Here is a 15,741-nt window from a genome sequence, read left to right on the forward strand (position 1 = left end):
ACAGTATAAGGTTTGGCATTCTCCTATTTTAAAGTATGTGGATCTTTACCATAGATACTTCTAAAAGTATAATTAACACTTTACTTTGAAAGCAGATAGTTTGAAAAGTGTCAGGCAGGCCACTGAAGTAAGAGTCTAACACTTTGCAATATTTGGGACCAAGAATAATACCTGCATTTAAAATGGCCACAACTGTCTACGTTGTTAGTTTTGCAATGTCAGACTTACATGCATTGCCAAAAAAAAGCAACACTATTTACAGAATACAAAGTTGTCAACCCACAACATGATCTGTATTTTAAAGCATAATTGCCTGTTGTAGGCAAGATGATATATCACACTTCACAAGAACAGAAGGTCACCTGATGATGGAAACCAAAACTAAAGAAGGTCAGGGACAGGGCAGCAGCCTCTTCATTGGGTGAGTTGTCAGCAATTTGTGCAAATGAGTCAAGTGGTAGGAAGTTAGTGCATCAATTAAAACATAATCTACCATGCACAGACATATAACCCAGTCAAGATGCTTTAAAAAAAGATGTTCCACGATTTTGCAGGAGTGCTGAATGTGGTACTGAGTGCAAAATTCAGCTACCAGAACATCTGTGCTTTCGTTAAGCAAGCAAGCAAGCTCTTAATCCCTATGGCTGTGAATATATATTTCAGAATCAATACTCCCTCTAAGCTATGGAGTCTTGTGAGCAAACATTCTACTTCATGAGCTACCAGTATTAAAGCTGTGAGCTACTGCATAAATTCTATTGCTCTGGGGCCTTTTTTCCTGAGCTGACAAAAATGTGTGAGCTGGAGGCTAAACAACTGTAAGCTAGCTCACGCTAATTCAGTTTAGAGGGAATGCTGTTCAGAATGTATATGGACAATGCATATTTACCATAACTGTCAGCAGCTGATAGAAAGCCACTACTAGGCTCCTAGGAACCATAATGACTCTTCCTTTGAACCTATGAAACAAAAGTGGAACTTCTACTCCACAGCTGACCAGTTTGCCTCAGGTGCTTTTTCTATAACCATATAACTCTTCATGCTACATTACAGAAATCTGAGGGAAAGTTTGTTGAAGAAAGTATATTGGACTGAAAAATATTAAGAACATAAGAACATAAGAAGAGCCATGTTGGATCAGGCCAATGGCTCATCCAGTCCAACACACTGTGTCACACAGTGGCCAAAAAATGTATATATATATACACACACACATACACACATATATATACACACTGTGGCTAATAGCCACTGATGGACCTCTGCTCCATATTTTTATCTAACCCCCTCTTGAAGCTGTCTATGCTTGTAGCCGCCACCACCTCCTGTGGCAGTGAATTCCACATGTTAATCACCCTTTGGGTGAAGAAGTACTTCCTTTTATCCATTTTAACCCGACTGCTCAGCAATTTCATCGAATGCCCACGAGTTCTTGTATTGTGAGAAAGGGAGAAAAGTACTTCTTTCTCTACTTTCTCCATCCCATGCATAATCTTATAAACCTCTATCATGTCACCCCGCAGTCGACGTTTCTCCAAGCTAAAGAGCCCCAAGCGTTTTAACCTTTCTTCATAGGGAAAGTGTTCCAATCCTTTAATCGTTCTAGTTGCCCTTTTCTAGACTTTTCCCAATGCTATAATATCCTTTTTGAGGTGCAGTGATAAGACAGTTGCATAATAAAAAAGGCCAACTTTAACTGTATAGTTCCTTTCATCAAGCCAACCCTCAAGAAGCTGCAACACAGACCTTTGTCCCATTCCTGTAAATTGTGGCTGCCAGTGTCTACACCCACACATTTAACATCTCCTGAGAAACATTGGACAAGCCATTTTACTTAGAGAAACCCTGTTTTTCAGGAGGGGGGGAACCCCTTTTTTTCTTTTCAAAACCTGTATGCTAATAGCTGTTTCACAATCTGTTCAAAGAAACTGGAAAATGTTAGCACTATATGATATTTCTGTCCCTTTCCATTTCAGAAACCAGATATCCATTACAGCAAAATAGCTTTTGTACTGGATGAACAGAGTAGAATATCTGTCCAGATACCATGCTCCTCTCTGCCACAGCCCCTTGCAACAACTTAACTTTTTGGGCTTGTTTTCTTGACAGTTACAGGAGGAGCTGCTTCTACTGCTGCCGCTAGTGAGCACCTCTATTGCCGCTCTCTCTCCCCGCGCTCAGCTCTCTCCGCTTTGTTATAGAGCAGCTCAACTGACTTCAGCGGGTCACATGGGTTGTTATCCTAAGCAGCTGCCTAATTTGCCTAATGGCAGGGCTGTCCTTGACTGTAATATTGGTTTTTTTTTCAGTGATGTGTGCATTAATTTCTTAAACTGTCCTGAAAGGTGTGAGTTCTGGAAGGATAGAAGAAAAGTTTTGTAAATAAATAAAATAACAGAAAAGACATGCATCTCTGAGTAATCTTGAGGTGACCGTAGAATGGATCACAGTAACTAAGTCGTCACGATCAAGAAAGGGAACCAACTGCCTTACCATCTGCAGATGATAAAAAGCTGACCTGAAGGTGGCAGCTACTTGGGCCTCCATCGTTAAGGAGGCATCCAAGAGCACTCCTAAGCTTTTAACCTTGGGCGCTGGCATAAGCTGTGCCCCATCGAAGGTCGTTAAATGGACCTCCGGTCCCAGACCGTGGCGACTTAGGTACAGGACCTCCGTCTGCATCAGATTTAATTTCAGTACACCCTGAGCCACCCCTCCACAGCTTGTAATGCTGCGGACAGATCTTCTAGAGTGGAATCGGACTAGCCACTCATCAACCGGTAGAGCTGGGTGTCATCAGCGTACTGGTGACAACCCAGCCCATGCCTCTGGGCAATCTGGGCGAGGGGATACATGTAGATGTTAAATAACATTAGAGAAAGAACCGCTCCCTGCGGCACTCCACAAATAAATGGGTGTCACCAGGATAGCTCTTCCCCTAGTGCCACCCTCTGTCCCCGACCCTGGAGAAAGGAGGAAAGCCACTGCAAGACTAACCCCTGGATTCCAGCGCCGGCAAGGCAACAGGTCAGTAACTGACGATCAACCATGTCGAACACCTGCGACAGGTCTAATAACATCAGCACTGCTGAACCACCTCTATCCAGGTGTCTCTGGAGGTCATCTGTGAGGGCAACCAGTACTGTCTCTATTCCATGACCTGGACAAAAACCAGATTGATGTGGGTTTAGCACGGAAGCATCATCCAGAAAACTCTGGAGCTGCACTGCCACAACCCTTTCAATAATCTTGCCTAAAAATGGCAAGTTGGACACCGGCCTATAGTTTGACAATTCAGCTGCGTCCAAAGATGGCTTTTTTTAGACAGGAACGAACCACAGCCTCCTTAAGAGGCCGGGGAAAGGTTCCCTCAAGAAGGGACTGGTTGACAATTTCCCTTACGGGAGCCCGTAGCTCCTCACAGCTGGCTTTTATTAGCCAAGAGGGGCACGGATCCAACCTACAGGTAGTTGGGCGTACAGTAGAGAGTATTCTGTCAACTTCCTCCAGGCTGAGTGGAGTGAAAGAATCCAAAACTGGACTAGAAGACGTGCTCGGAGCCTCGAGTTCCATTACTGTCTCTAAAGTGACTGGGAGGTCGCGGCGGAGTGACAGAACTTTATATGCGAAGAAGCTCGCAAAGGCCTTGCAGCCGATATCCAATTCCCTAGCATTTGGTATATTCATCTATAGGGTAGTTACAGACCGAATTGTTCTAAATAATTGTGCTGGGCGCGAGTTCGCAGGCGCAATCATGGCCGTAAAGTATACTTTCTTAGCAGCCTTGACTGCCATCTCATAGGTTGTTATAAATGCCCTATAAGCATTGCTTCGAGTAATCACTCGAAATATCATATAGTGCTAACATTTTCCAGTTTCTTGCAACAGATTGTGAAACAGCTATTAGCATACAGGTTTTGAAAAGAAAAAAAGGGGTTCCCCTCCCTCCTGAAAAACAGGGTTGCTTGCTTTTGTGTATGTACTTTTAAATGTTGCTCCCAGAAAGGGTATAATGATGCATTTATTGTGAAGTCAAAATTGATAGGATGGGCAAAGTGATTATTATACATAGGTAGCATGAAATATGTTTCACTCTGAGTTGTAAATTATTAACTGTAATATAAGACAGTTGCGAATCTGGCACAGCTTCCAAGATCTGACAAGATCAGGTTTGCCTGGGCTATCCAAGCCACAGAGCAATTTCAATTTTTGTGTTTTTCATTTTTCCCACAACTCATCTGTTTTTGAAAATTGGTTGTCGGTGGGTGGGGACACCAAAAGTTAGCCTTGCCTAGGTTGCCAGATAGTCTAGGGCCAGCCTTGATTACAGTTTTAACAGCCAGTAATTTATGCAACAAAACCACACATACACCGTCTTTAAAACAAATAGGACATGAACATGAAACAAAGTGTTACAAATCCTAATACTACAATAGATTTATTACTATAATAACCTTTCAAAGATCCAGGAAACAGGCAGTCTGTTATTGTTTTGGTGCCAAATGAAAGCATGTTGGATGAGGTCCCCACCGGCCAGCCAGCTACTCTTTAAAAGGTCACCTAAAAGATGGACTAGGATAAAGATCCTGCCTTACTTGGAGGTTTATATGGGAGGCCTAGTTCTAGACCGTTATAACCACGAAAAAGTGAAATTCAGCACAGTGAATTGTACCAGAACAAACTGGAATCCAGTGAAAATCTTTATGTAGATATGAAGGCCTAGGGAAAACTACTAGCAGCTACCACCTCCAATCCTATTAGGTGATTCAGAAGGATATCATACACAACAGTGTTGAAAACCCCAGAAAAGTCCAAGAGAAAATGTGAGGCGCCAGCACCAGAGGGCAAAGGGGACCACTTTAAATCCTGTCACATCTTGCTCAGTACCTCAGGTGAACTGATATTTTACTTGTCAGAAACAAATAATGGCACTGGTAACATTTATGATCAAAAACAGAATAAGTTTTATTAGAAACCAGATAGGCTGGGAAGGGAGGAAATAAGCACAGAGGATTATAATATAAAATCTGATGACAAGCAGTAAAACAAACTAAAACACAAGAACACCTTATGTTGGCAGGCTGTTATTACATATAAAATAACCAGTGTTTCCCTCACAGCTGGAAAACACTCCTTAATAGAAATCTTGTTGGTATAGGTTTCGGCTTTAAGTATACACACTATCACTCTCTGAGAGACTGACTGAGCCTATGTCAGAGCTCCCCACCTCAGACCTTTTCTCCCTGGCAATCTGGTTATCCTCTTCTCAGGAAGAGCTATAACCCTGGACTCTGGCACCTTTGAGGGTGCTTCACATTGACACCTCAAACCCTTTGTGCTAAGTCTCATTTCTCTGCTGGAACCTCAGTCTGTTCCCTGGAGTTTCAAACAGACACAGGAACTACTGTCCCTCTCCCAGTGTGTGTTTATGATCTTTCTCTCAACAGGAATCTGCCCCTTAGCCTTGGGACAGATCTCCTCACCAGAGCCTTTTAATTAGCTCTCTGCCCTGTGTCACTCTGTGCAACAAACTGAGAGTCTTCACCAAAAAAAGCGTCTTCTAGCTTCTTCTCACATAGACTCTCACACAGACAAGAGCTCTGTTTCCAAACACCAGCTCTGCCTCAGACTGCAGTCACTCCACAGACTCAACTGAACTCAGGCAGACTTAAACCGTAGACTGCCTCCGGCTGAACTGAAGAGATTTCTCTCTCACTGCCTCTTAAATTGTTACACTTGTCACCATGGAGGCTGTTAGCCAATCACAGTGAGTTTCTCCAGCTGTCACTCACTGAGACTTCTACCCAGTCCATCACAGAAGTAAACAGGCTACACTCCCCGTCTAACTCACAGCGCAGGACACGTATCTGGATAAGCTGTCACCTAGGAACATCTATCGCCAGACAACTACTGTTTCACTCAAGAAAACCTTGGTTGCCAAAAAAGGGGTACTAAAAACGGTTGGTAAGTTGCAAAATAATTAGTGTTCAGAGAATGTATCTTCTTGAAGATGGTCCCCTAACAAAATTTAATGAGACGTTACCTGGGCTCGCCTTCAATTCCATCTGTATACTATAAGCAACCACATCTCTCCTAACACTATTGAAACTGACCAAAGCAACTTAAATACTATGGTGAATAAGGAATGTTCTATGCAGATTTCAACATGAAGCTTACTTTGAACCATAAGTAATTTAATCAACTGTGCTTATCAGATATATCACAGCAAGGTATCAGAGTAGGAAGTATCCAACATGGTGCCCATGGGAGCCATGGCACCTGCCAATTGTTTTTAGAACATAGGTGGCACCAGGTGAGTCATTTCTGATTGGCTCTTCAGATTTAAAAAAAATGCTTGGCAGCAGCTGCCATTACAGCACAAAGATCTTCACTGGGTGACTGAAGATAAACTGTGTGTAGCTAAGTAGTGTGTAAGCAAGAAAATATTTTTAAACAATATGTTCATTTTTAAAAGCGTCTTGTGAAGGAGAGCTTCTGCCTGAAATGCTGAAGAGTTCTTTTGAGAATTATGCATGGTATCACTCCCTGACATTTCCCTTCAGCTCTGCCTTCTGTGGCAGCCATTTTGAAGTTGTGTCTACCACGTTATATCAGAATTCTAAAGGTACCCAGAGGTTCAAAAAGCTCAAGATCAACTTAAGGAATTCCCACTCCACAAAACTCCAAACACCACTTAGTAGAAGTGATGGTAATGACGGAGTAATGTTTCATCACCAACAACCCAATCAAAAACAAGTCTTCAAATGGCCTCAAGATTGTGTTTGGTCTTACAAATTTCTCTATTTACATTCTAATCCTTGTCCTACAGTTACAGACATGTGACTCTCACTTAAGGAAACAACAGCAAGTTTTAACGTGACCCTGCATATTCTAAAGCAGATATTCAATTCACATGGTGCACTGACAAGGACTGTTGGGTGCTACTACTCAATGCCCCTATGTCCTTAGATTCTTGATTTTCATGTTGCAAAGTCCTAGTGTTTCCTGAAACTCATGTCCTGCTTTTTCAGGGCCAGGCTCCCATACCATTTTATAATTTTAATTAAGTTACTGTATACACGCAACACAATCATGCATTCAGCAGTTTCTTCTGACCCCAGGTCTTCAATAACACATTGCATATTCTTCTATCAAGAGTGGAGGAAAAACAAGCTTCAAGTCTACTGAAAGACAGCTAATGATCTTCCATTGGCCTGATCCCTTTTCTCTTGAAAACTGGATTGTAAATTCAGCTTCAAAATCACTGATTTACATAATGGAAACACCAATGCTTTCTATGTTAGGCATTTTCTTGCTTCATGTTGGCAGCTACCACTTAGTTTTGATTAGAGATGCCATGTTTTAATGTTTATGCTTTTTGTTCTACCACTTGTAAATATTATAACAATTAAGTACCAATAGCTACAAATAACGCCATTCTCCAAATGTGTGGTAGTCACTGAAAGTGACACTTGTTAATTAAACCTATAACTTCAAATGCAATTACTACTTTGCTATAACTGCTTTGTTTTAAAATGGATGCAGATCCATTTGTTAATTTTGAGAATGGGCAACATGTAATTTGACTTTAAAAAGCCAAATTTAGCCTAATACAAAAGGCTTTTAAGATGCACTAACTTGCTTGTATTTGTTGCCTACTCCTGCCCTCTAGTGAAGTTATATCAATACATAAAAACTGCAAGGGGGGGGGGGGAAGAGTATGAATAAGATCTAAATTACACTGCAGTCTCTGCAAATTTTAGCCAATGACGGACATTTATTGTTAGATAAGTGTGGTAATGCTTTAGGTGCCACAAGGCTGTTAATTTAGCTAAAGCAGAGTAATAACCGACACCACCCCCAGCAATTGGTGCTAATTTCAGCAGTTTTAAATCAGGATAGGTTGATTTAAGTCACCAAGGGGGAGGAGAGAAGACGAGAAGGCTAATAAAACAATGATATAGTAATTAAAACATGTTATACTCTCTGGTGCTGCTATTTTGCTTCACTTGCTACACATATTTGGCATTTTGCCTATGCCAAAACTACAAAGTCATTAACAGCCCAGAACTTCAGCTCACTGCTGCTCATCTCTGTACATGTATCTGTTTACTGACTACTATAGGCTAAGAAAAGGGCAGCACACTTAGCAACTGAGCAGCACACTTCATTTTCCTAACATGATGCAAGCTACAGATTACCCATCTGGGCATGTACAGCTGGCATTGGTTTTTTTTTTAATTCTTAGTCATCTACCTGCCCTTCCTTGAAGATAGGCTGATAGCCATATAGGACTGCAGTAGAAGAGTTCCATTCAAGTCCAGTAGTGCCTTAGAGACCAACAAGATAGAGAACAACAAGGGTCATAAGCTTCTGAGAGTCAAGGGAGCTTTGTTGTTTTCTTTGATGCTCCCAGTTTCAAACCTAGCTCATCCACCTAGCCTTCTTTAAGTGGGCTATTCAATCTACTGCTTAAGAATACTCTCCACTATTTTTCCATCTAGAATTCTAGTGGGAAAAGGATCCTACATCTGAATCACTATAGCTAGCGTACAGCAACAACGTGCAATATTAATCTTCACAAACTTCCAGGCCTTGAATTCTATCTGTGAAACACTTCTAACACAACAACAACAGAGGGGAGCAAAGAGGACCTGTTATCTATTGCATGCAACCTATTATTTGGATTCATCCACTACTTCTGCAAACAGTGGGTGTGCGTAAAAACAAGACATCTATGGTTCTAAAATGCATAAATCCTATGGTTCTCTACTGCATTTTTTTTTAAGGAAACAGTTGAGCCCCCTCCACCCTGGACTGTTACCTATCACATCACTTCCCTAAAGCACCCATCTCATTTCACATCTATTAGTCAGAATAATGAACAGTGCTGCCCACTTAGGTCATGACTGTGTGCACACAGTTACAGTCAGTAACAGCATCTTAACAGCAGATATGCATCAATTCAGATTCCTTCAGTCAGAGAACTGAACACCAAACCTGCCTCCATCTCTTTGTTCTGGCAGCAAAATTAAAGGTAGGCACTGTATCAGTTGAGAATCTAATAGATTTCTACAGAGATGGTATAGTATACTAAAGGAAGCAAAAAGAAGTTTATTTGTGCAGCAGGAAGCCTTAAAACTACTGATACAGCTACATTTTATTACCTTGGCTTCCTCGAGAGGCTCCAAAATATTACTGCACTGCAAAGAATGACAAAAAAAAGAAAAATCTACCTGGCATTGACATATATGGTTCTAGGGAGGTAAACTTCTACATAAGAGAAATACTATAGTCAAACATGTATATATTCTCTGGACTGAAAGTCTTAAGTAGCTCATATTCTTTACAGAAGTCACACTGGCTTATGAAAATTCTTCTTCGACTGCTAGACAACGGATTCAATTGCAGTGCAATCCTAAGAATACCTCCCTGGGAGTAAGACTCATGTTACAGGCTTCAGTAGGATTCTGAGGATGTCTGCTATCTTAGACTACTACTATATACCAAACTTGCTCATTTTATTTGAACAGGCCTTGGGGAGGGAACACACATTCAAAGCACCTCTCTGAGCAATTTGGGCATTCCCAGGGCTGCATAGAAAGCAACTGCTTTTCTGGAATGTTGTCTGTTACTAGAACGATGACAGAGCTGTTATTTTCAACCGACATTTCCACATATCTTGACGATCAATATAGCTTTTCTTCTAACTGTCCCAGTAATTCTGCAGGTTGCTGTTTTCTAAGTTTTCCCCTATATGGACTTTGTAGAAGGCCTTAAAACAGATAAAACATTAAAAATCTTGACGTCTGTGATGACAAAAGTAATGCAGATGAAAAAGGGTCAAGAAATTCCATCCCGTATGCTTAAATACAGCTTCATGTTACTGTATCTTTTCTATCTGTATCTAAACAATGCCACTTGCAGAAAGATGGAAAAATGTCAATTCTTATTAAACATTTCAGAAAACAGAGCCAATTACAGTCATCCTTGAAGGACATACTAAATGAAAAATGGAGGGAGTGGAATCACTCAAGTTAATCTGCTTATCATGGTAAGAACTATACTACTTTACCTTGACTCCAAATAGCAAACCAGAGTTTATGACAGCTTTTCTATTAATACCTGAGGCTACGTAAAGTCATTTAAATGCAAGATATATTAATGAAAGTATAGAACCAAGCTACATCATCTGTGAAACAGCTTCTAACAAGGCACTGCAACCCTAATTTATCATTTTAGTGTGTGGCTTCATGTTTACAGACAGTTAAAGTTGCCAGTATAAATCAAGGTCAAAGGATTTGTGATGCTTGTGAGAATCATTTGTTAAGTTTATTCTCTCTTACCCCTGCCAAATGCAAGGGGAAAGATTTCCTGAAGTTGAGTTCTATTCATTCACAATATGTGATATTCTAGTTTTGTAATATAAAAAGACCAAGGACACATCATAACTGCTGCTTACAGAAAATCATTTCATTAAAAGCTACAAAGACAATTCAGTGAGCTAAGTGTAAACATCACCATGAAAAGCTGGTATTCGAAAAAGGTCTTCAACCATTATGGAATTCTGGAGGTCAAGTACAACAGAACAACTTGCATAACTAAACAGTTTGTTCTATTTCAGGGGTTCACATGCAGAATTCCTCTAAGCCAAAGGCTTTGAGAAACAGTTTAGCAAACCACAGAAGAAAAGCCATTCTGGGTAGCAATGCACACTTGTTCCAGAACAGGGGAGTAGGAAGATTACAACAAAGACAGAACCCTGTCCTCCTTAAAGAGACAAACCAGCAAAAAACCCCCCAAAATGCTATGATCATCCCCTACAACAACTAATGAACACATACCTTCATTATATTAATTACAAGGTAAGCAATCCAAAGCATCCTTAAAACACAAAAAAGCCACTCCACCATAGTATAATCCTATCCAATTGGAGAGAAAGGAGAAGAGCAGCCTGTGTATGTAGATGGGGCCAAACCCATATGATTCTCTCATCCTTTTCTGCAAGTGAATAGATCAAATACATTCAAACATATATTTTATCAATAGACCTTCAACAATTCCATAAAGCAGGCCAGTAGTTTTATTGGCTCAGTTCTTTTTAAATAGCAACTGCTGGTAGTCACAAAGACCCTACAAAACTGTGTGAATTCGTATACAATGGTCATACAGGAATTAAAAGCTTTAATGAAACCAAGTTTCCTACAACTAAGGCTTTTAATCAGGGGAGGATTTTGGCCAAGTTGCTGAGAAGTTCAATACTCAGGATACAAAGATCTATAACTGTAATCCCACTTCATACCCTGAGCTCTGACACATTGACTTAGAGATAGCATCAAACTTTTGCTGACTGTAGTGTTGAGTCAGGAAGACCCATCACATCTACACAATTCATTTTAAAACCCTTCCCTTCCAGGATACTAATTTCTGAGAAACTTTTATTTTACTGCCACTCCATGAGAGCTAAACCCTTCCCAAATTCATGAATACCCATTTAGAACCATGAAAGCAATCAATTAGTAAAAATGAAGTACGTCAAAAACAAAAGTTTAGCATTTAGCTGAATTACAGCTGCTAGGTTCTGGCTAGTGGACTTAATACAATGATCATGAGAACTAGTAGGTTCTAATACGTTATGGTTAAATAATTTTCACCAATACAATGGGCTCGGTTCTGATGTCTTCTCTGAAAACAGAACAGTTCTACAAAACAACATATACAGCTTTGGAAAGACATGTTAATTTACAGAGAAGGTTGTCAATGATGTATTGGAATGATACATTCCAAGATGATGTTGGATTATATGCTCTTTTCCCCCTGATGTTATTGTACCTGTTAAACAACATTGCACTGTCACTTTACTTGTGTCACAGATGATGCAGTGTCTAATAACTACTATCTAGTTTTTTCCTAGCTATATGCATGCTTTGCATGTTACTGTAAAACCATTCTAAAATGTGGCACATTTTCAGAAATGTTTGCTTAAAACAGATCCCCAAAGGAAGAGCACAAACCCTTTCCAGAGTTGATATCAAAATTTGCCATTAACAGAAAAGCACTACAAACTTTTTACTGTCCCAATACCCTACAAGAAACTGCATCAAGCAGTTTATACAAATGAAATGTATTTTGGTGATCGTCTTTTTGTCTGGTATTTTGGTGATCATCTTGTTCCCTTAATAACTCAAACCATTTGTGTGTTTTGTTTGTTTTAAATATCTTATATTCTAATAGTGAAGTCAGCCAAATCTTTCGATACTTAAATCTGGTGACTGAAGCTGTGAACGCACAAGACAGATCTTTCTACAAACCTTAAAAAGGCCCCAGGTTTGCAGACAAAAAGCAGTTTGGGCTGGTGAAAGGGGAGAAAACATAGGGGTTTGCCAGGAGGCAGCAAAGAGAAAAGGGGAACAGGTGGGTATGGGCGATCACTTGGAATTACAACTGTTCCCTGGATGAGAGATCAGTTCCTTGGAGAAGAGGGCTGCTTTGGAGGGTGGACTCTATGCCATTATACCCTGCTAGGGTTGCTTTCCTCCCCAAACCTCACTTTCCCAAGGCTCTGCCTCAAAATCTCCAGGAATCCCCCAATCTGGAGCTGGCAACCCTAAGGGGGAACTGATCTCTGTATAGTTGGGAAATCTGTTGTGATTCCAGGAGATCACCAGGCTCCACCTGGAGGCTGGCAGCAGAAGAGGATGATGATACTGGATTTATATCCCACACTATACTCTGAATCTCAGAGCGATCACAATCTCCTTTACCTTCCCCCCCCCCCACAACAGACACCCTGTGAGGTAGGTGGGGCTGAGAGAGATAGCAGCTGCCCTTTCAAGGACAACTCCTACAAGAGCTATGACTGACCCAAGGCCTTTCCAACAGGTGCAAGTGGATGAGTGGGAAATCAAACCCAGTTCTCCCAGATAAGAGTCTGTGCACTTAACCACTACACCAAACTGGCTCTTGGAAAAAAAGGAAGCAGGAAAGGGGAGAGGTCATGGGGGCCTTTCAGGAAAGGGAAAGAAGAACTAGTGGGGGAAGGGAAATGAGATCCCTTCTGCAAGTTTTTGCATATTCCTACTTATTTTATAAATATCTGTGCTTTAATGTCTGACATGTCTGTAACGTTGGGGGCTCTGAGGAGGTTCAAAGAGCAGCAAAGACACATTTTAAATTAAGAAAATGAATAATAAATAATAGAACAAGCTACAGCTCAAAATGTTAGTCTAAAACACGAATGAAATCACAAAAATCATTTTAAAACCACTGGGAAAACTGGCTCTCTGTCATGAATTCAAGTGTTTGATACAATGATTCTCTTTCTCTGACAGAAGACTTTGTCAAGTCTGCAGATTCAATAACGAGTCGATGTAGATACATAGAAACTAGTTTATTGATACTGCGTACTTGTGGCCTAAGCCAAGGCTTGAAAAAACTGAAGACATACAGCAGTATCGGGAACCCTGTTGCATGTCCCGCAAGGCGTCTAGAGCTCTCGTCTCCTGGAGCGGGTCCTTGTACTGGGCCAACAGAGCCTGAAGAAGGTTTGCACATAGTCCAGTTCCGGGCTCATGGCTTCGTAGAGGCTCACGTACCATCTCTTGGCGGCTCCCTTCAATTTTGACCCCAGATAGTCCACTCGGCTGAACTCATTGGGGAATGTGTTCCCCCAGTAGTACATGTAGCTGTTTGCTTGGATGGCAAAGTATTCCAGCTTGTCTGGGTCTCTGTCAAAGGTGGCATCCAACTCCCTGCCTCGGCCTCCATCTCTTGGGCCCGCCGGTGCTCTGGGTCATGGCGCTTGCCCTGCCGCTGGCGGCGCTGGGGCTTGTAGCAGGGCCAGAAGGGGTCGAGCCAGTGGAGGCTGGGGAGGTCTCCGTGGCCCGGGCAGTCCCAGGGCGCGGGAGATCTGGGCGGTCATAGCCTGCATCTCGTCCTTCAGGGCCCTTGATCGCTCCATCTACTTCTTTTCGGACCATAGCCCAAAACATGCGGGCGTCGTCCTTGTGCATGTCCTTTGGCAGTGGTTCCTCTCCCCCTTTCTTCTCACCCTTGGGGTTTTCCTCCTGCTCTTGGACATCGAGGGTGGCCTCTGCTTCGCCCGACTCCAGGGAACCTGGGTTGGTGGATTCCGTTTCGGTCAACCGCACCCTTCTCATGTGGCGGGTCAGGATCGCGGGCAGGGGCCTCGTCCATTATGGTGGTTGAGGTTCATGGCCGGTACTGCTGGGGAGTGATCACGAGCTGGAAGTGTGGAGGGGAAACCGTGGCTCGCCTGGCGTTTAGTACGTGCCAAGGTGCCACCGGATCTTCCTCCAAGTAGGGAAGTTCTCCATCTCCCGGAATCTTTTCAGCCATCAGGTTACAAAGTTGCCGGGGTGGATGAGTTCCAAAGGGAGTCTTTTCAAAATGTCAAGTCTGCAGATTCAATAACGAGTCGATGTAGATACATAGAAACTAGTTTATTGATACTGTGTACTCGTGGCTTAAGCTTGAAAAGACTGAAGACATACAGCAGATACATTGCATATAAAGAGGACTTCAAAAGCATTCCTACAGGCAGGAAAATTGTGCAGGGGACAATCACACATAGATGTTACAAATACATTCTCATGTTGATTAGGCATACTGGCCTTGATGCTTTTCAGGCTCCGTTCTCTCCCCCGGGCCTGAGCTGAGAAGGTTCAGATAAGACTTTTCACACATCACCATTTCAAAGCAGGGAGATTCTCGAAGGAAGGGAGGGGGGGACAGGAGAAGGGGTGCTAGCAGCATTTGGTTATACTTTGGTTCTACCCAGCATGCTCTTTGGTTGAGCCAGAGTTAAAGCCAGACTTGACAGACTTTTACTTAGTGGAAAGTGTCAACAGTGATGAAAAAAGTCTTTGGATCCAACCCCAAGTATGTGATAAAGTTACAAGTTGTCTACAAGGAAGAGAACCTTCTCATTAATGAGAGAAGACAAGTCAGAAGGTCAGAGACTTACTGTATAGATCACAGCTGCCACCATTCCTATGAGGGTCAGGGAGCTTATAGAGAAGGACAGGGCAGCCAAACCATCTGAAAAAAAACAAAACAAGAGAAATATTTTGCTGACATTCATGTTTAGGAAGATTTGTGCCTCTGTGACAAGCTTAAGTTGTGTTCGTTTTGTGTCTGTTTTAGAAACAAAATACCATGTTAATTTTTTAAAAATCAAAGCAAAAAGTCTAATGTACATTAACTACCCTGGACACTGAAGTTGTAAACTTTTATCTTTGTACAATACGCAGGATGTCAGGATGTCAGTGTTGGGCACAGTTTAATTACTATCAAATGTCCTTAGTATGTTTCTAGCCTATGGTAATCATGAATCTACACTTACTGGGGTGGTTCCAACCATTCTCCAAGAATCCTTTCTTAATGTGCTTGTTCCTTCAACAGAAGACCCAATTAAGTTGGAGGAAGGCTCTTTAGGCCCTCAAACTTTGCTTCAAATAGTAGGAAGATAGGGGTAGGATCCACCCAAATGTTTCCTGCATCTAACCTACCCGAATTCCAACAGCATCTATATGGATTAGAAGGCTATCTCCTAGGAACAAAACTCAGAGCTCCTCAGATGTAAAACAGTGTATTTAGATTTTGTTGCTTACACTGCCAAAAGGATAAGCATAATGTACAGGTAGTTCAAAAGTACACTGTTCAAAATCTATACCTTAAAAAAATAAGCACCCTCAGCCTCTTTCTATATCTAGTTCTCAC

General features: G+C 41.7%; 1 protein-coding gene across 2 annotated transcripts in view; it reads right to left on the reverse strand.

Annotated features, from left to right (window-relative positions):
• Positions 1-15,741, reverse strand: part of LMBRD1 (LMBR1 domain containing 1) — a 95,084-nt gene that overhangs the window by 32,934 nt on the left and 46,409 nt on the right. For both annotated transcript variants that reach the window (XM_060235498.1, XM_060235507.1), the window contains exon 7: positions 14,987-15,060. In XM_060235498.1, coding sequence (XP_060091481.1) covers positions 14,987-15,060 — 74 coding nt within the window. The remainder of the gene's footprint in view (positions 1-14,986; positions 15,061-15,741) is intronic.

The sequence above is a fragment of the Heteronotia binoei genome, chromosome 1 (assembly GCF_032191835.1).
Source record: "Heteronotia binoei isolate CCM8104 ecotype False Entrance Well chromosome 1, APGP_CSIRO_Hbin_v1, whole genome shotgun sequence".
Lineage (NCBI taxonomy): Eukaryota > Metazoa > Chordata > Lepidosauria > Squamata > Gekkonidae > Heteronotia > Heteronotia binoei.